The sequence below is a fragment of the Peromyscus californicus genome, unplaced genomic scaffold, assembly GCF_007827085.1.
Source record: "Peromyscus californicus insignis strain IS unplaced genomic scaffold, ASM782708v3 Scaffold_2__1_contigs__length_46816999, whole genome shotgun sequence".
In the NCBI taxonomy this organism is placed as follows: domain Eukaryota; kingdom Metazoa; phylum Chordata; class Mammalia; order Rodentia; family Cricetidae; genus Peromyscus; species Peromyscus californicus.
Window position 1 is genome coordinate 5,724,249 of NW_026294540.1, and position 20,098 is coordinate 5,744,346.

The 20,098-nt window shown below is 40.2% G+C and overlaps 1 protein-coding gene across 1 annotated transcript in view; it reads right to left on the minus strand.

Annotated features, from left to right (window-relative positions):
* Window positions 1-7,541: 7,541 nt before the first annotated feature.
* LOC128120730 (phospholipase A2-like) overlaps window positions 7,542-20,098 on the minus strand; it is a 13,899-nt gene continuing 1,342 nt past the window's right edge. Inside the window, exons 2-4 of the mRNA XM_052754936.1 lie at window positions 18,772-18,928; window positions 17,834-17,961; window positions 7,542-7,648 (exon numbers count right to left, since the gene is read on the minus strand). Of these exons, the coding sequence (XP_052610896.1) occupies window positions 7,542-7,648; window positions 17,834-17,961; window positions 18,772-18,928 (392 nt within the window). The remainder of the gene's footprint in view (window positions 7,649-17,833; window positions 17,962-18,771; window positions 18,929-20,098) is intronic.

Genomic DNA, 20,098 nt, shown 5'->3' on the forward strand with positions numbered 1-20,098 from the left:
AGCTTGGTTCAAACGTCCCAGGCAAAAAACTTGGAAAGCAAGACCAGTAAAAGTCAACTAAAAGTTGACTTTCAGACCTTAAAAGAACTATGGGAAATGAAGTCCAAAAGCTAGCTTATAACAACAAACTGCTATAGAGAAATGCATTCTGGGAAAGGTACTTTTTCAGGTGAAGATGGCAATGCTGTCCAAAAACTGTTTTTTCAGCTCAGAATCAAGTTTCTTCTCAAAGCAATGCTAAAACGCTTAATCTTACCTCTTGAGGTCTCAGGTCAAACAAAAAGCTACCTATAAGAGCAAACAAGCCACTTTAAAATCCTTAAGACAAGGGAAAGCAGTTTATACACTGAACGTGGTTTTAGATATGAAGAAACGTATGGGAAATTTTAAAAAGTTCTTTACCTCTTAAACAAACAACCCGCTGAATAATTCCTTTGCAAATCTAATAAGAAGACAAGGAAATGAGCATTCAAAAAGAAATGACTGCTTTATAGATGAGAAACAAACTTCAGAAAATCTCTTAAAAAATAGTTGCTTCAACTGAAAGTTCCTTATAAGAAATCAATGCTAAATATCACAGCTGCTAACAATAACATCAGGGGTTAAAGCTAATGAAGTGAAAATACTAAATCCTGAAAATGCTTTTCCTCTGAGTAAGATAATGAAGGATACGTTTCATGAAAGAACACCTATGTTCTTGACTCCTTTCAATAGTAGCAGTTTTGGTGAAAATGTTGGGCTAATAAAAATCTATCAGAAACATCAGCATGGTTAAAGAACTCATGGTAAATACAGCTTTAAAAAAAATAAGAGGGGAAATTGTATCAGAGTTTGGTGATGAGTGTATAAAGGAGCTAAAACAATGCTCTTGATATTAAGGTTCCATCTTGCAGTCTGGGGACAGTAGGAGAATAAAGAGGCTTCCAGACAGCTGAGAAGTTTGAGACCATTTTAACTAAGTTTCAGCAATGTTTTCAGACCTGATGGAAGTTGCAGGTCTGGAAGCCCATTCCAATTTAGACAACTATCTTCTCCTGTTAGGAAACTGTCTGTTGAAACAGAATATTCTTTACAAGGTTTTTCTTCTTGTCTCTTCTTTTTTCTTTCTTTTGGGTTTGCTGTAAACTGAGATAGCTCTTAATAGAGTTGTTATAAAACATCTGAAATGCATAGCAACAGAAGTCACTAAGTTTCAGAGTTAAGAGAGAGCCATTAAAGAATTAAACTCCTGTTTCTCAAGAACTTTCAGAATGATAAGCTCTGAACTTTAGAAATGATTGCATACTTTCTGTCTGGTTAAGAGAATCTTTCGAATAAAGATAGTGATAATAATTAGGAGTAAGAAGTAGAAAATTATTTCTGTCTTGTTAGAAGATGTTAAATCTCTTCTAAGTGCTACAAAATCTTTAGGTGTTTGCTAAGTTAGACATATGCTAATAGTTGCCCTATACAGAGTTTGCTTAATATGGATTTGTAAAGTAGATCTACAGAATTTGTTTAAGTCATGCAGAAAATGGCCATGATGTAGGTTTAAATAAGAAGTAGATAAGTTTTAGATCTGTAGAATTTCTTTAAGAATATAAACTTGTAAGAAGTATCTAAGGTAGTCCTAAGACATGTAGTAATAAGCTTGTAAGAAGTGTGTAAGTTCAAATAAGAATATAAGAAAGATGCTAGTTGTAAATATAACTTTAAATAAGAATATAAGAAGTAAGTGTATAAGTAAATAGATAAATATATGTTCATTAGTTCTATGTGAGTTTGTTAAAAAGTGTAAATGTTAAGTGTGAGTCTCTGCTTAAAGTGTATTGTGAAAAAACCTGAGATACAGAAGGAGTGTCCTAAAAGACTGCAAAACAGTCAGTCTGAGCAGTTTTCAAAAGCTCCAGAAGCTGCTAAAAAGCTAAGAATTGCAGACTCCAGAACCAGCACAAGGCATCTGCAGGTGAGATCCATGGAAAAATCAATGCAACACAGAAAAACCTGAGCTAAGAGCAAAAAAATGGTGCAGTTTAAAATACTACTGTAACAAAAAATGTCTCCAGCTTGAGAATGAAAGTTGCAGAGACGCTTGTTTGAACAAAAATGGTTAACTGCAAAAAGTTTTGGTTGTAAAACATCTCTTCATATTTGGAAGTGAAAGTCTGATACCAGAATTTACTTTTTTTGAACTTTTTGAACATAAAACATGAGATAAAACTACAAAAAGGTCTTGGTTATGGATTTCTTCATATTTGGAAGACTGGTACCAGAATTTATTATTTGTATTTTGGGACTTAAGAAATGAAATGAACAATAGTGATTTCATTGCAATGGGACAATTTTGAATTTACTTCTAGTAATGACTTAGGAACTGTTTTCTGGAATTATTCGTGTTAAAAATGGAACTATTTAAATGAAGAAATTTATTGTTTTTACCTAAACTCAAGATGCAGTTTTGTGTATGCATATATGCTAGTGATTCATGAATTCTTTTGTGTCAAAAAATGGACCTGTTTTATGGAACTGTTTATGTAAAAATGGAATTACTTATGGAAGTGGTTTTGTGTTACAAAAGGGACTGTTTAAATGGAAAAGTTTGGGTTTTCTAACTAGGCTTGAGATTTTTTGTTTTAAGTTGTAAAAAGAAGAAGTAATATTCCTTAGTGTATATAATTAAAAAAACATTTTGTTATTTGAGTGGATTAATGTTATGTTTTGTTAGTAAGAAATGCAAATGGGTATACTAAGGTTGCTTTAAAGTGTAAAGAGCTTTATTAAGAAACTGCTTTTGGGCCGGGCGGTGGTGGCGTATGCCTTTAATCCCAGCACTTGGGAGGCAGAGCCAGGCGGATCTCTGTGAGTTCGAGGCCAGCCTGGGCTACCAAGTGAGTTCCAGGAAAGGCGCAAAGCTACACAGAGAAACCCTGTCTCAAAAAAAAAAAAAAAAAAAAGAAAGAAAGAAACTGCTTTTGGATGTTTTGCTAAAAGTTTTGAAAGTATTAATAGTTATGGGTTTTTAGGAACTGTGTAAGTTTGGGTTTTTCTATCTAGGTTCAAGATTTTGTTTAAAAATTTATAAAGAAAAGGAGGAGTTATGAGTGAATTAAGGTTGAATGTATGTTTGCAGAAATTATGTTAACCTATTGGTATTAACACCCTGATTTTGTGAAGTTAAGGAAATATTTAAGTTTGTGTATGCATCAGAAGTTTTTCCTACATATTAGCAAGAAAATTCAAATGGTTCTATTAAGACTTAAAGTTGTAAGACTGAGAAAATTCTAACTATGTATAGCACTATTTGTTAGTTCAAATGGTTCCATTAAATTGGGTTCCATTGCTTTAAGTTGTAAGATTGAGAGAAGTGAAACTATGTACAGCAATATTTGTTAACCTGTTAATGGTAATGATGAAGCTAAGCTTTAAATTTGTAGTTGCCTTAAGAGATTTTGGTTTAGAAATGACTGGATGCAGCTAAGACTGCTGTAGTCACCTTGGACCCAATCCAAAAAGAGAAATGCCATCTTTATCATCCTCTACTCCCATACTGGGAGGTGTAACAGCTATGGAGATTGCTGTGAGCTCTTAACAAGTTATTTTTTATATATTAAGAAAGGGGGACCTGTGGGAGCCCATTTTCAGGTTCTTAGTGGCTTCACTAAGCAGGTCTGAATAGAAAGGATGATTGGACCACAGGCCTGAGAACTAGGTGTCTGAGATGGTCTGCACTTGGCTGTGCTGGGGGGAGGTCTTTTGCTCCATTCCCTTGGCGTTTTTATAAATACCTTAGGGCAGAGACAGTCAGGGCCATTGGACTAGGTTCCAGGCCCTCTGGATGCTATCCTGTATTTTCTATCTGTTTATCTCCACAATCTAAACCCTTCTATCTAATATTTCCTGCTGCTCTCACTCAAGAAAACTCTGGGGAACTGTGGGGTTGGTGGGTAGCAGCCCCACACAACCCTAAACCAGAACTTCAAGTATGACCATTGAGAAACAGTGCATTGAAGACAAGGGAGATGGGGGGGCACCCAGAGGGAACAAGGGTCCTACCTGTGAGCAGAGTGATCAGCAGAAGAAGTTTCATCTTGAGTGTGTGGAGGACTCAAGTGACTTCTCTCTTTATAGTTCTGTATGTAATCCTAACACCTGGGAGGCTGAGGTAAGTTTTGGCTAGAATGTTGAGTTGGAGGACATCCTGAGCCAGAATTATATAATCCTGTGGATAAAAAAATAATAAGGGCTGGAGAGATGGCTCTGCAGTCAGGAGCACTTGGTGAGCTTGTGTGGGACCCAGGCTCAGGTACGGCAGCCACAAGGCAGCTCACAACTGCCTATGACCCCAGTTCTGGAGGATCAGACCCCTCATCTGGCCTCTGTAGGCACTGCTCACACACAGTTCATAGACACACATGCAGGTAGAGGGCTCATATATGTAAAATAAATTTCAATATTTTTTAAAAGGAAAAAAATCACATTGTCAGAACACCTTAGGCCCAAGAAAATGGGTGCTGGTTCAATATGGCAGAGACAGAAGGGGCTTCATTGCTTGTGTAGGTGACTGTAGTGGACGTTCCTAAGGAGTCATCTGAGCTGACTTAGAGGGTGAGAGTGGCACCTGTTGTGGACATGGGGTGAGCATGGAACCCAAACCCACAGGCTGTTAGACCCCAACAGGAACCCCAAACCAGAACTTCAGGTGTGACCAGCAGGGCCTGCACATTGAAGACAAGGGAGATGGGGGCACTCAGAGGGGACAAGTGTCCTTACTGTGAGCAGTGCGACAAGCAGAAGCAGTTTCATCCTGAGTGAGGAGAGGACTCAGTGACTTCTCTTTACAGTCCTGTAGCTGTGCTCTGACAGTGTCCAGTCAGCACACGGGCCTGTGACTACTGTGTGTGTAGCACAGAAGTAGAATATGTGCACCCTCACACACAGTCCCAACCTGCAGAGCTGCTGTAGATGGTGACAGAGCCTGAATCAGTGCTGTCACAGAGGCAAAGAGAAAGGGCTAGTTCAACACCCCAGCCAGCTCAAGTCAGTGACTGGCAAAGGGCCAAGTCCCTTCGCTGTGGATGCTTTGAGGGCATAAGAAGATATAGATATTGCCTGGGCTTGGGACTGAGGGATGCTGACAGTGACATCTTGCCCCAGGTAAGAGTGGCTGGACCCTACAATCCTCCAAGTTAACTGTATAAAGTAAGCACTAAGTCTATCCCAAGAACCTGACACAGCCTATGGTGTAGATATAGTTATAAGTTTGATTTTTTTTTAAAGATTTATTTATTTATTATGTATACAGTATTCTGCCTGCATGTGTCCCTGCAGGCCAGAAGAGGGCACCAGATCTCATTACAGATGGTTGTGAGCCACCATGTGGTTGCTGGGATTTGAACTCAGGACCTCTGGAAGGGCAGTCGGTGCTCTTAACCACTGAGCCATCTCTCCAGTCCCCATAAGTTTGATTTTTATTTAATTAACAAATTAATTAATGTGAGTGTGTGTATATGACACAGAGAGAGGGAGAGAGAGAGAGAGAGAGAGAGAGAGAGAGAGAGAGAGAGAGAGAGAGAGAGAGAAATTCATACACACAAGTGGAGGTCCGAGAACAACTCCGTAGAGTCAGTTCTCTCCTACCTTTAAATGGGTTCCAGGAATTGAACTCAGATCTACAGGCTTGTATCTTAGGCTGCATGTTACTAGCCCAGAAACTGCATTTGAAAACTGGGAATGTACCCATATGTTGGTGTTAGTATATGCCTTTAACATCAGCACTTATGGGGCAGAGGCAGGCAAATATCTGAGTTCAAGGCCAGCCTGGCTTACAGAGTCAGTTTCAGGACAGCCATAAATATACAAAGAAACCCTGTGTTGAAAAACAAAAAACTAAAAACCAATAAATAAGGAAAAAATAAAGAAAGACATAATGACAGAGAGAGAAAGAGAGAGAGAAAGAAATAGAGAAAGAGAGAGAGAGAGAAAGAGAGAGAAAGAAAGAGAAAGAAAAAAGAAAGAAAGAAAGAAAGAAAGAAAGAAAGAAAGAAAGAAAGAAAGAAAGAAAGAAAGAAAGAAAGAAAGAAAGACAGCAAATGCCTTCACAACAGATGTGCCCACAGGCCAATATGCTGCAGGCAATCCTCCAGCTGAGACTCTCCCTACCCAGTGTGTGAGGCTGACGATCAACCATTACAGGGGCTGGAGAGATGGATCAGCACTTAAGAGCACTTTCTGCTCTTGCTGAGGACTGGAGTTCCATTCTCAGCAACCACATGGTGGCTTTGTGAACAGTGTCTGCTGGGCCAATGACCTCTGGCCTCTGTGTCTAGTCTTCTCTCATGTACCCTCTAACTTATCACGCCAGCACCTCCTTTTTCTGACATCTCACCTTTTCCCCAGATAAAAACCATGTAGGGGTGAGTCGAGTTGTCTCCACATTCAAGCTCCCCCTACCCTTCCAGCAGGACTCTGGACAGTCATTACCAGCTACTCCCAGTCACTGCGCCTGGGCAGGTGGCTCTAGCTGCACCTGTTGCTCACCAGTCCTGACCTAGGGAGGGGCGAGGCCTGAGCTTTGGGACATCAGTGTCAATAGGGGTGGGGATAAGAAAGCAGAGGACTGGGCAGCTGTTCACTAAAGGAAAAGAGAACAAGAACCACGTTTGCCGTAAACCAGGCAATGAGACATCTTTTTCCTAAATTGTGTTGAGGAGGAAACCAGAGATTAACCTGGCTTTGCCTACGGGGTCAGGTGATATTGAAAGGTAGAGGAAATGTAATGTTCACATTTGTTTGTTGTAAAAAGTTAGGCTGCTGTGTACTTTATCAGGACAATTATCCTGTGGCGTGTGTTTAGGCACAGTGGAGATTCAAAGGTCACAGGATGTAATCCTGTCTTCAGGTCATTTACTCTCAGTCCAGTTTGGTTTCTTATATCCCACTTCTTATGATGAGCTCACAGCAGAAGTGCTTTGAGTCCAGTATTTTTAGGGCCAAAGTATTCCTTTAGTTCCCATGTGACACTGCTTCTCTCTCTCTTCTCTCCCTCCTACCTCTCTGTCTTCTCTTTCCTTCCCTCCCTACCCCTCCTTTCCTCTCCCTGCCTTATCTCTTCCGTCTGCTCCCCTGTCTGTCTCCCTTAACACCCTTCTTTGTATCTAAGGCTGAGTTTTTCTTCTACTTTTTGGGTTTTTTTTTCCATTTAGGGTTTCTTTGTGTAATACTCCTGGCTATCCTGGAACTGGACTTTTAGACCAGGTTGGCCTTGAACTTCAAAGATTTCCCTTCCTCTGCATCTGCATCACACTGTGCTGGGGTAAAAGGAGTGGCCAGGCTCATCACCCACTATCCAAGGTGCTCCGCTAATGGCAATGTCTTTCCCATTAATCTTCAGTTTCCAGAGCTGGATGGAATGATGTTCTCTGAGGATCTAGTTATGTTCCATAGACAGAGAATACAATCACCATAGCCGAGTTCTTTCTATGGGTGCTTTATTAGAGGGCACATTGTATAGTGAAGACCACCAGGCAGGCAGGGATGGTGTCCCAGTAACTGAGGTGATAAGTCTAACAGTTATCTCGTTTGTTCTGCTTGTTGTATGGAGTATTGAAGAAGCAGATGGCGGCCTGGTGGGCACAGTTGCAGATGAAGGCCTCACAGGGGTTATTTTCCTCTGGAGAGAAACAAAAAAGAAGTTGAGTGGAACCCATGACCCTGCTCCCTATGATTTGTAACCAAAAGACAGTGGTGCATCTAACATTGGTGCAGACTCAGGGTTGAGAGACAGAGCACAGAAAGGACATTGAGTTGTCCAAATTGCTGGAACACACTGATAATAAAAATATCAATTGTTGTGGGCTGGGGAGACGGCACAGTTGGTAAAGCGGTAAAAGGTCATGAGGACCTGACCTAAGATGCCCAGCAACCATGTAAAAATCAAGGGATGCTTGGGGCATCTGTAACTCTATTGGGAAGTGGGAAGCATGTATTCCCAAAACTTGTTGGTCAGTCAGGCTAGCTAAAAGTGAGTGTCATGTTTAGTGAGAGACCCAGCCTCTAAAGACATAGTGGAGAGTGACTGAAGAGGACACAGGATGTAAACTCATTCTTATACATAAAAATAAATAAACATGGATATTTAATCCTAAAACCAGGAAAACCACAAATATCAGCTACCACTTGAAAATTATATGATAGAAAACAATCCTCCTGCCTCCACCTCCCAAGTGCTGGGATTACAGGTGTGCACCACCACACTCAGTTCATGGGTTCTGGAGGTGGAACCCAGGGCTCTGTGCATGCTAGGCAAGCACTCTAGCAACTGAGGTATATCCCAGCCCTCTGAATCCTCACCTGTAAAATGGGAATGATAAATCTTGCCCTGCACAGGTGTTTACTCCAGTATCTGACTTACACAATGACGCAGCTCTCCATTGTCTAGTCAGTATGAAATCAATATAACACAGCAGCTAACAGGAGAGGCTTTGGGCAGGCAAGATGGCTCAGGGAATAAAGGCCCTTGCTACCAAGTCTGAACCCGAGTTCTATCCCCAGGACTCACATGGTCAAAGGTGAGTACAGATTCCTTCAGAGATCCACAGGTGTGAAGTTGCACAGGCATGCCTCACCCACAAATATATAAAATCTTTAAAGGTTTTTTAAAAGGCATTTGAATGATGTAGATGATTGATCCAGAATCAAATGTCATCACTTCTAAGCTGTTGACCTTGGGCATCTGGCCCCAGCTTCCTCATCTTCCCCATCAAGGACCTCTGTTGTGTGATTTTCTGATTGTGTTCTGACAAATAAAGCTTGCTTTGAGTCAGAAGGTGGAGCTAGCCACTACTGACCATAGATTTGGAGGACTGTAGACAGAGAGGAGTCAGGAAGAGGTAAGGTGGGGCAGAGAAAGGAGTTCAGCCCTTTGAAATGAAGGAATGGGAGAGGAAGAAAGGAACTGGCAGCTTCTCCCTGTTCTCTCATCTTTCAAGTTCTTGCCCCAATATTTGACTCCTGGTTTTTGACTGATAAAGATTAATTAGATTAACACATCAAGTGGTGTTCAAATTTGGGGGCATGAATTCAGGAAACAGCCGCATGCCCAAGGCTTTGCAGCCACAGGCATCTGCCAGAGCTGTCTGTGGGAGTTACACCTGCAGGAGTCGCCATGTGGCGGTCTGACTTTTCTTTTTCTTCCCCAAGCCCTCTGAGTGGGTCTGGGATTTTCCTGTTGCAGCCTTTCTACAGCAATCTACACAAGCCCAAAACCTGACAGGCACTTTGGTTCCCAAAACCACTGGAGTTCATCCCTCACCCCTGGCCAGCTCTGCCTTCAGGCAGCTCTGTGTTTTCACTTCCTGCCAGCCACACATGCTGCTTTTGTGCATTCCCTTGTATCTGCCTTTCAGACTGCTGGCTCTTTGGCTACTTTTTCCTGTGGGTTGTGGACTTCCCCTGGACCCTGTCCTCTGGCTCCTGACATCTGACTGGGGCAGCTGTTCTCAGCCAGTTGTGCACCACCTGTGTTCTCTGTCCAGATGTGCTGCACAGCAATCTTAGCCTCACACTTCAGTGTCAATATCAGCAGATTTGGTGAGACAACTGAGACTTTTTAAAGGGGGGAATTAGTTAAAGAAAGAGAGAGAGAGTTTTTTCCCAGGATATAAATTAGGAAACACTATTATGATGGAGGGAATTAGGTCTGTGTATGATTCCACAATGGATGTTTTAAAAATAGAAGCCCATGAACTATGCACTGGTTGCTTTGGAGCCCCCATGGGACTGAACTTGGCCCTCTGGATACGGAAGACATGTGTTTGGCTCAAAGTGTTTGGGGGACACCCAGGCAGGGGGATCGGGATCTGTCCCTGGTGCATGGGCAGGCCTTTGGGAATCTGGTGCCTGTGGTGTGATGCCTTGCACGGCCTTGGTGCAGTGGGAAGGGGCTTGGACCTGCCTAGGCTCAGTGTGCCGGGCTCTGCTGATTCCCAATGGGAGACCTTGATTTGAGGATTGTGGGGATGCGGGGTGACTTGGGAGAGAGGGCTGGGGGGTGGGAGGAGGGAGAAGGGGGGATCTGTGGGAGGTATGTGGAGTGAGTCGAAAATTTCTTAATAAAGAAAAATAAAAAACAAACAAACAAATAAATCAATAAATAAATAAAATGGAACAATTAAATGAGGGGATAATTAACTTAGCTGTGATTTACATAATGTTAATTGTAAGCATTATCAGCTTAGTAATTCTTGCTTTATCCCTAAAAATGTTAGTTGATATCAATGCCAAATATCAGAAATTGACTGATAATATGCAAGCCTTACAACTACTTACTAAAGAAAAACATGTAATTTTGAGTGATACTTTAGAAGACTTAGAAAAACTCATTAAAACAGACCATAGAGATATTCAGACAAAGACAGAGGAATTTAAGGGAGAACCAATGTTACCATCACATTATGAAATTAGAAAGAAACAGCCTAAGGTTATCAAAAAACTCAACCTTAATTTATCCAGTCACCAAACAGGAAGAACTGTCAAATGACAGGAATCCCCAAGGCTGTGTAAGAGCTGACTGGATTCCTGTGGAAATGTTAGATTTGAGGAGATTTAAGGAAGAGATAGTCTCATATGGTAGCATTCTCCTTTTGTGAGGCAGATATAAAATTCATGGTCAACTAGTAACAGTATTATCCCACAAAAATGGAAAGACTTGGTTCTAAAAGTATTGGAACCTGGTCCTCAATTACAGTGAAGGACCTGGTGGGAAGATGAGGTTGAGGCCATTGAACAATGAAGTAGGGATAGGGGTATAGAAATTTCCAAGACCAGCTGCTTGGAGAGGGTGATTATGCTGATGTATAGAGACAGTCTATATATGATGACCATATCTTGGCTCTATGCCGTGAAGCAGCTTTGGATGCTTGGGACAGAGTTGAAGAACTTGGAAAGAAAACTGTGTCATTTACTACTAAAGTTGTACAGGGCCCAAAAGAAAAGTTCATGAGGATTGACTTCATCTGCAAATAGAATGATACCAAATCCATAAGCTAGATAAATAATAATTGAATCTTTGCATGTGAAAATGCTAATTCACAATAGAAAAGAGTAATTAGGCCTTTAAATTTAGACCAGCACCCACAGAGGAATAGCTCAGAGATACAATCAATATTGAATCTTATAACCATGTTGATGCTTGGATAGGAGAGATGATTTCTAGAGGCTTGAAGAATAATCAAAATGTCAGATGTTTTAATTGTGCTAAACAAGGTCACCTAAAAAGGGATTGTAGATAGGGCATTCCTAGAAATAATGATTTTTCTAGGACTAATACAAACAGAAAGTCTCTGCTTTCTGGAGAAGATAAAGCAAAGGCAGAACCTGGAACAATGAATGCAAATCAACAAGGCACAGACAAAGTAACTTTTGCCATTGGAAAACATCTTGGAGGGGGGATGCTTGTGGGCCCTCATGTCGAATTTGGTTTAGGCAGTCCCTATCGACTTGTGGAAATGCTTCCTAGAGCAAATTAAATACATAATGACTATTGTAAAAAAAAAAAACCCATACTGCTCTGGATTAAATAACAACTTTAGAAGATAGAACAAAATATCCAGGTAAAACCATAAAGCAAATATTTTGGCAAACTTCTATACATGATCAAAGACCAAAGTTAAAAAATATGAGTAAATGACATTGTAATTGAGGGTCTTGTAGACACCAGGGCAGATATAACAATAATGACACCAAAATCTTGGCATCCAAATTAGTCTCTTCAGGAGGTAAATGTTCAACTTTTGGGGATTGGAACTTTATCTCAGGTAAAATAAAGTCAAGATATGTCAAATGTATAGTGCCAGAAGGACAGAGAGGAAAATTAGAGCCATAATTGGCTAACATAGCAAAAGATTTATGGGGATATAATTTGTTACAGCAATGGAATGCCCAGATTAATATTCCTCCAATCTCAGGAACAAATCATAAACTAACAAATGTTTCTGGGACAAATATTAAAAAGTATTATGAAGAACAGTCACTGACCATTCAGGTTTTTCATAAACAGGGCACAAAAGCTGCTGATCTTTAAGGTTACCAACAGCCCTACCTTTAAAATAGTTAAAAGACAAACCTATCTGGGTGGACCAATGGCCTTTGATATCAGAAATATTACAGGCCTTAGAACAACAGGTACAGGGGTAGTTACATAGTCAACATATTGAAGAATCAACTAATCCTTGGAATTCTCCTATATTTGTCATTAAGAAGAAATCTGGAAAATGGAGAATGCTAATAATTTTGAGAGCCAAAAATGAAGTAATTCAGCTGATGAGCTCTCTATAGCCTGGAATTCCTTTGCCTTCTCTGTTACCTCAAGTATGGTCTATTATAGTGATTGATTTAAAAGACTGTTTCTTCACTATACCTTTATAAGAGAAGGATAGAGAAAAATTTGCCTTCACATTGCCTACTTATAATAATTCCCAGCCCATTAAAAGATATCAGTGGAAAGTTCTCCCAAAATGGATGCTAAACCGACCTAACCTGTGCCAATGTTTTTGACGACTGTCATTGGAAATATTTCATAATCAGTTTCCTCCATCTAGAATTTACCATTATATGGATGATATCTTACTAGCTGATTCAAAATAGTTACCTTAGAGAAAATGTTTGAAGAAGTAAAGAAAAATTTTACCTTTTTGGGGATTACAAATTGCTCCCAAAAATACAAAGAGGAGACACTATTAACTACCTAGGATATAAAACAGGTTTACAAAAAAGATTCAACCCCAAAAGGTACTAATCAGTAGAGATCAATTGCAGACTCTTAGTCTTAGCATGGTGACATTACCTGGCTACAGCAATAATTGGATTAACAACTCAAGAATTAAGTAATTTATTTCAAACCTGACAAGGTGACAAGGACCTAAATAGTCCAAGTGGCACAGTCATATCTGAAAGAATGGCAGAATTCATAAAGCCAGCACAGCTGCTTGACAAAGATCCAGCAGAGCTGAGCCACATGGTGGCTGCCATGCCACCTTTGGTTTTCACCTCCACCTGTTACATACTTGGGGCACTTTTAATATTTGTACAATTTGGGGATATTGGATTGATGGAAATTCCTTATGAATCATTTATGTCTTCTCCTAGGAATGCTGCTTCTAAGCTTACCCAGGAAAGTCCTGAACATACTATTCCCACCACCACCACTTTGAGGGAGATATCCTTATCTACTTGAAGGACTTCCTTCTGCCTTGGAGGTTGTGACACATAAAGAAGCCAGAGGTCTCTTCATGTGGCTATGAGACATTCTTGAAACATCTGTCCCTGTACTTACACTGGAACAATATATTCAAAACAAAGTAAATTCAAAAAGATCAGCAAGATCTGGTGGGCTAGAGAAGTTGGCCACAGCTCAGATTACAAGCCTCTTCCCACTGTACACTCAGACAATTATGTGGCATACAACTCTGCCCCACATAGAGACATACTGATGAGCAAAGTATGGAGTGGAAAGATGATAAAAGTATAAGAAGTCAGGACCTCCCTCTCTTAAAAGTTAGAGTCACTATAATGTCAAGGAACAACAGAATGCCAAATTCTATAAAAATATAAAATATAAGCATTGTATTATGTCAGGATTTGAATAAAAACAGCAGCATCTTTAGCCTGAGGATTTTCCCTGAGCACTCTGACCACTAAGAGTTAGTAATACACTGCCTGAGACATGGCAAAATGCCCAGGGTGGTTGAAGATTTTGTATTGGTCTAGTGTCCTTGAAGCAATCAAAACAACCAGCCTGAGCACAGGCTGTCATGTGCCTCTAGATTCTCAAAAATTGGATTATGGGTTTTATAAGTAAGAATGATAACTGTTTATTAATGATGTCAAAACTTGAGGGAAAATGATTGGAAATGATAACTCTGTTCTGTCATAGTTTATTAATGATGACTAAAAGATGAGCAAAAGGAAGTGAAACACATGTCCAAAAACAAAAACGATATTTTCTGTGTTTTGGAACATCAAGAATGTATTCCTGCTAACTAAATTCTGTATAAATAAAGAAACACTCTGGCTGCTAGTCAGTCAGGCTGCAAGATTCTCCCAACCACCATGGCCTGGCTCACTTCTTAAACCCTCTGCAGGACCCATCCACCACCGGGGATCATTTCCGGCATCCAAGAAAATGATCAGCTGAGGCTGAGAGAATTGTCTTTGGCAGAAAACAAATTACAGGATGCACATGTGGATTGTTTGGATCCAGAGCTTGATTGTACTCTGGTTATTCAGTCTTCTCTGCATTCTCCAATAGGAAGGTAAATACAGGGAGAAGATAATATCTTATAATGGGTATTTTTACCACACAAACAGAGTAAAACATTAAAGACCTATGTAGAAAATGTTTCTGAGTTGAATCTAAAAGGAAAATTGAGGCTTTGTCAATTAGCAGAAATAGACCCACCAGAAATTGTAGTACCTTTTAATATTGTGGAAATTTCCTCTTTATGGACAGAAAATGAACATTGGCAAAGAGCTTGCAGTAATTTTTTGGGAGAGACTAGCAATAAATATTCCAAAAGTAAGATAATTCAGTTTATAAAGATAGCTAACTGGATCTTTCCTCACATTGTACAGGGAACACCAATTTCTGTAGCCCTTATGTTCCTTATTGGTCCAAACAAATCAGGTATTAATAGATTTCCAGAACATCTTAATATCGTTATTGACTCTCAATATTCAGAAAGAGTTGTTTTACGTATTAAAATTGCTAAATTTATTCCAGATGATTCATAATTGACTTTGTTATTTATTCAGTTACAAGATAACCAGAAATAAAAATCATCCCTTATATATAATATATATTATATCCCACACTGGTCCACCAGGCCCCCTAGCACAAGATAATGATGAAACGGATCAACTACTGGCAGGAAATGTGCTAGAAACCTCAGAATTTCATAAGAAACACAATGTCAAGAGCAAGGGCTTGAAACAGTTTTTTTTCCATCACTTGGCAACAAGTCATGGACATTATAGTGAAATGTCCTACTTTTTTTTATTACCAAACTCTACTATCTGTAAACTAACCAAAAGGGTAAATGAAATTTGGCAAATAGATGTATTTCATTTTGGAGAGTTTGGGAAATTAAAAGATGTACACCATACCATAGATACATATTCAGGATTTCAAAAGGAAAATCCTATGAGTTTGAAAAGGCTGATTCTGTAATCACACATTTGTTAGAAGTTATGATGACCATCATGGGAATACCTGTACAAATTAAGACTGACAATGCTCCAGCATATGTCTCTAGAAAAATGAAACAGTTTTTTGCATATTACAAAATAAAGCGTGTTACAGGTATACCACACAATCCTAGATGGCAAGCAGTTATAGAAGGATCTAATTGAACTCTAAAAGATATGCTTAACAAAAAGAAAGTAGTAATAAAGACCTGCATAAATAGATTGCACAATGCTTTATTAACTTTAAATTTTCTAAATGTTAATGAGAATGAATAGACAGCTGTGGACAGACATTAGATAATAGAAAAACTGCTGAATTAAATCATCCTGTATACTTTAAAGATGTATTAACCCCAAAATGAAACCAGGATATGTGTTATATTGGGGAAGAGGTTTTGCTTTGGTTTCTCAGGAGAACAAAAACTATGGATACCATCAAAATTGATAAAGATTATATTTGAACAAGAGAGACTTCTTGATTAGAAGACGTGATAGTTCATCAAACAGAATGACCATTCAATCTAACTTATAAACTAACAAATACTTTTCATTTGATCTGACATAGCTTGCCAAAAGGGAAACTCCCCAAAGTTAGGGTTGGGGCAGGGTTTCATTTTTGTCTTTCCAGACAGGGTCGCCTAAAAATGCCATTACCTCCCCAAAATAGGAAGCAATTTAAGAACATGACACCCACATTCCCAAAGGTGGGATGGGTGGTTTTTGGTCATTCAGTGGGTTATGGATATCTGTCATTATTTAGGGGGTTTGGTTACAAGTTGTTAATGGTGATGGTCAGGAAAAAAACTGAACAAAGGAGATTAGATTCAGGGATCATGTTCTGAAAAGAAAAAGGGAGGATATAGAAATGATAGGATAAAAATGTACATTATTGAGTCTACTTTTAAACCAAAAAAGAAACTACTAGCCTTAAATATTTTACATTGGTATAGATTTTTTTATATTGATGCAAATTTAAGGTTATTTTTGTTATAATATATTGTACATACCTTCCTATTCTTATTCAAGGTATTATACCTATACAGTTGATTTAACAATGTAATGTAAATATCTAGTCCTTGAAAGCCATTATTACAAACTATTTAGGATAATAAAGAAATACAGGTTAGTAATTAGCCCCCTATTACAATCAAACTTGTAGTCATGTTAAGTATGTTTTGAGGTCAAACAGAGATATATTTTAGATAGACAGCTGGTCTTCAAACACTACAGGGATACTGAATATGGCATTTAAGATGTTTCAATAACATATTTTTTTTTTAGTGACAATGAGACATGTCTGCTCCTAGCAGTACCAGTCTACTTCTGAGAAGATGATGGACATCAAGGAAACTCCATATGGAGTTCACTTTCTTCACGACAAAGCTTAGCCACTAGGCCTGAAACTGCCTTTGCCTCGACTGCTGACAGTATACACAGCAGGACACAAAAGAAAGTGACTGTCAAACTTTGCAAGGACAAGGTAGAACAACCCTTCAAAAATCTGTTTCACAGAAAAGTCTGTCAGATATTCTAGACCTATAGGCTAAATATGGATGTCCCATGGTTACAGAGGCACCTTGGGGGACTCTTTCTGTCATTTCTTAGTTGTTTACTCTGCACTTCCTGCTTACTCAGGTAATATTTCCTTCTCAGGTCTCTGAAGGAGTGGAAGACTGGACAGTTATAGTTATAGTTTTCCTTGTTAACAAATTCACCTCACAAAAGACATGTAAAGTGCATAAGGTTGAGAGACATAAAAAGATAGTTTGGGGTTGGTAATGCAAGTTAGGGTAGAAAATAAATTAGGTACAACACTTTGAACTTACCAAGATAGGATAGATAATGGTGTAGTTTCTCTCAATTTGGCAAATGCAAATGAACTAGACATTGTTAATGTAATTCTTGCCTGTATATATTTGTATATAGTTATTGTACTTATTGTATATGGTTTTACTATGTTAGTTTAAAAAAATACCTGTCCTTTTTGCTTAGACAAAAACAAGGAAATGAGCCGGGCGGTGGTCGTGCACACCTTTAACCCCAGCACTCGGGAGGCAGAGCCAGGCGGATCTCTGTGACTTTCAAGGCCAGCCTGGGCTACCAAGTGAGTTCCAGGAGAGGCACAAAGCTACACAGAGAAACCCTGTCTCGAAAAACCAAAACAAAAAACAAAAAACAAAAACAAGGAAATATGTGATATTTTGACTGTGTTCTAACAAATCAAACCTGCTTGGAGTCAGAGGGCAGAGCTAGCCACTAGCTAATCATAGAAGTTTGGAGGACTCTAGACAGAATGGAGACAGGAAGTGGCAAAGGATGGCTGAGAGAAGATCTCATCATTTTGGAAGGAGGAACGGAAGAGGTAGGAAGCAGCTGGCAGCTGTTCCCTGCTCACTGATGTTCTGGTTCTTACCCCAATATGTGACTCCTGTTTTTTATTAGAAAAGATTAATCAGATTACTGCATCAAACCTCATCCATGTTTTAGTATCTACCTGATAAGGCTGTTGTGGTGTCCAATGGGACCAAGTAAATGACTGTCCTTGTTACTTCTGCCCCTTGCAAAGTTGCCCAGGAGTAAGCAGAATTCAGAGGTTCCCATAGGGTAAACCTACCACTGCAGGTGATCTCACTCCCAGAACATGAGTATGAGTAGGAGCTGGTGTAGGGGTTTCTTATGAGGACTGCACAGTTTTCCAGGTTATTGACCTGAGCGAGGCAGTTGTCATGAATCTGGCAGCACCTGGAGAGAGGAAGGAACAACTAAGAAAGGAGAATGGACCATTCTCCCCTCCAGTCTTTCTGAAACATGTGAGGATGATTTAACATGATGTTCCAGAACAAATTGTCCTGTGGCTTGAAATCTATGATTTCTATTAAGCATATATTTATTGAAAGCAACTTCTGTGGAGTGTGATGGTGTCTACAATTAATTCTAGTACTTGAGGGCAGAGGCAGATAGATCTCTGAGTTTGAGATCAGCCAGGATATATAAGTGGGATCCTGTATCAAAAACAGTGATTTTTGAAAAAAGCTGCAGGAGTACAGTGAAATTACACATTCTGAACTTTTGGTGACTTTTAAAGCCAAGGCTGACACTCTGATGGGAGCTGTGATGGTTGGCTGTGCCCTAGACTAGTGACTGAGGGCAGCATTACCCACTATTAACACCTCACACATTCTGCTTTGGGGGACCACTAGATACAGGGTCCTCTTGAACTGATTTCTTTGCATGACAAGAGGTGAAAACACATGCTGTGGGTGATGATGCACACCTTTAACCTCAGCACGCAGGAGGCAGAGGCTGGAAGATCTCTGAGTTCAAGGTGGGCATGGTCTCTAGAGAGAGTTCAAGGACAACTAGGGCTACATAGAGAACCTCTTTATGGAAAAATAAACAAAGAAAGAAAAATAAATAATAATAAACAACACAACATATACGATGTTTGCAGAATATGCATGTCTCCTATTCAGTCCTCATGAGATGCTCTGCTTGTGTCCTGTCCCCACCCCACAGCAGACACTCCAGTGTCCCACCAAGTGGATGACTCACCTGTCTAAGTCTTCCACTGGGTTGAAGAATCTCAAGAATCCACAGTAGCAGCCATAGTAGTTGTACTCTGGAAAGGGATTAATCAAAGGAAGGGTGCACTGGAGCGCATTGCTGAACTGCCAAACAGCCCGAGAGCTGATGCCCTGTGCAGTAGTTCCTGCTGCAAGAAAGCACAACACACTCCATCAATCCGACTTGACTTTACCAGGGGTCTGATGCCTGCCTGCTAGCTTCCTCCTGGACTCCTACCAGCTGCTGCATGGGGAGAGCAGTGAATAGAGGTGTGTGTGTGTGTGTGTGTGTGTGTGCTTGCCCCAACACAGGTGAAAGTAAGCACTTGGGACCACTCATAAATGCATGAGTAGGTCAGAGCACAGCTTCAGGGAGTTGGTTTTCTCCCTCCACTCTATAGGTCTTGGAGACCAAACTCAGGTCACCAGGTCTAAGAGGAAGCTATCTACTTGTGTGAGATACCTTAACCCAGTATACCCAGTATAGCCCAGTAACACAGTATAACCTCAGACTTCTGTGGCAACCCTCTGGCCTCAGCTTCCCCAGTGGTAGGATTATAAATGTACTCCACTGTACCTGGCTGGGCTGACACCACCCCCCAGAACTAAGTTCTACAGACATTGCCCTTTGCCTTGCTTGCCTGCTCATTTCTCACTGTCAGGACAGACAGCCACCACACTGTGAGCTGCCCTGGGGTCCCTGTGTGGAGGAGCTGAGAACACTCTCCAATCAGCACCCAGGGACACACTGACATCTTAGATCAATAACCCAAAATCCAACCATCTCTTAGTTTGAAAGCTGCCCCACCCCTACTCAAGCCTAGGTGAAACCCTAGCCTTAGCCAGCAGTGGGATTCATCACAGTTCTAGCTGAGACCTTGAACCAGAGAAGCAGCCAACACGTGCTCATTGTTTTACACTGGAAGAATTGGAAGGAATCTGTTGTGTGGCCATGCACAGCTCATAGACAAGGATAATGGTCAGATCATCATTGTAATGTCAGCATTTGACACAACAAACTGTTCATCCACTGAGGAGTGGTACAGTGAAACATACATGTTATAATCCCACCACTCTGGAGCCTGAGGTGGGTAAATATGAGTTCAAAGCCAGGACTGTCTATAGAGGGAATTCCAGACCAGCCATTGCTATTCAAAGAAACACTCACATGTAAAATGCCAGAAAAAAAAATTGTAATTCTGTGGGAGCCCAATTTCAGATTCCTAGTGGCTTTACTCAGCAGGTCTGCATAGACAGGATGATGGGACCACGGGCTTGAGTGCAGGTGTCTGAGATGCTCTGCACTTGGCTGTGTG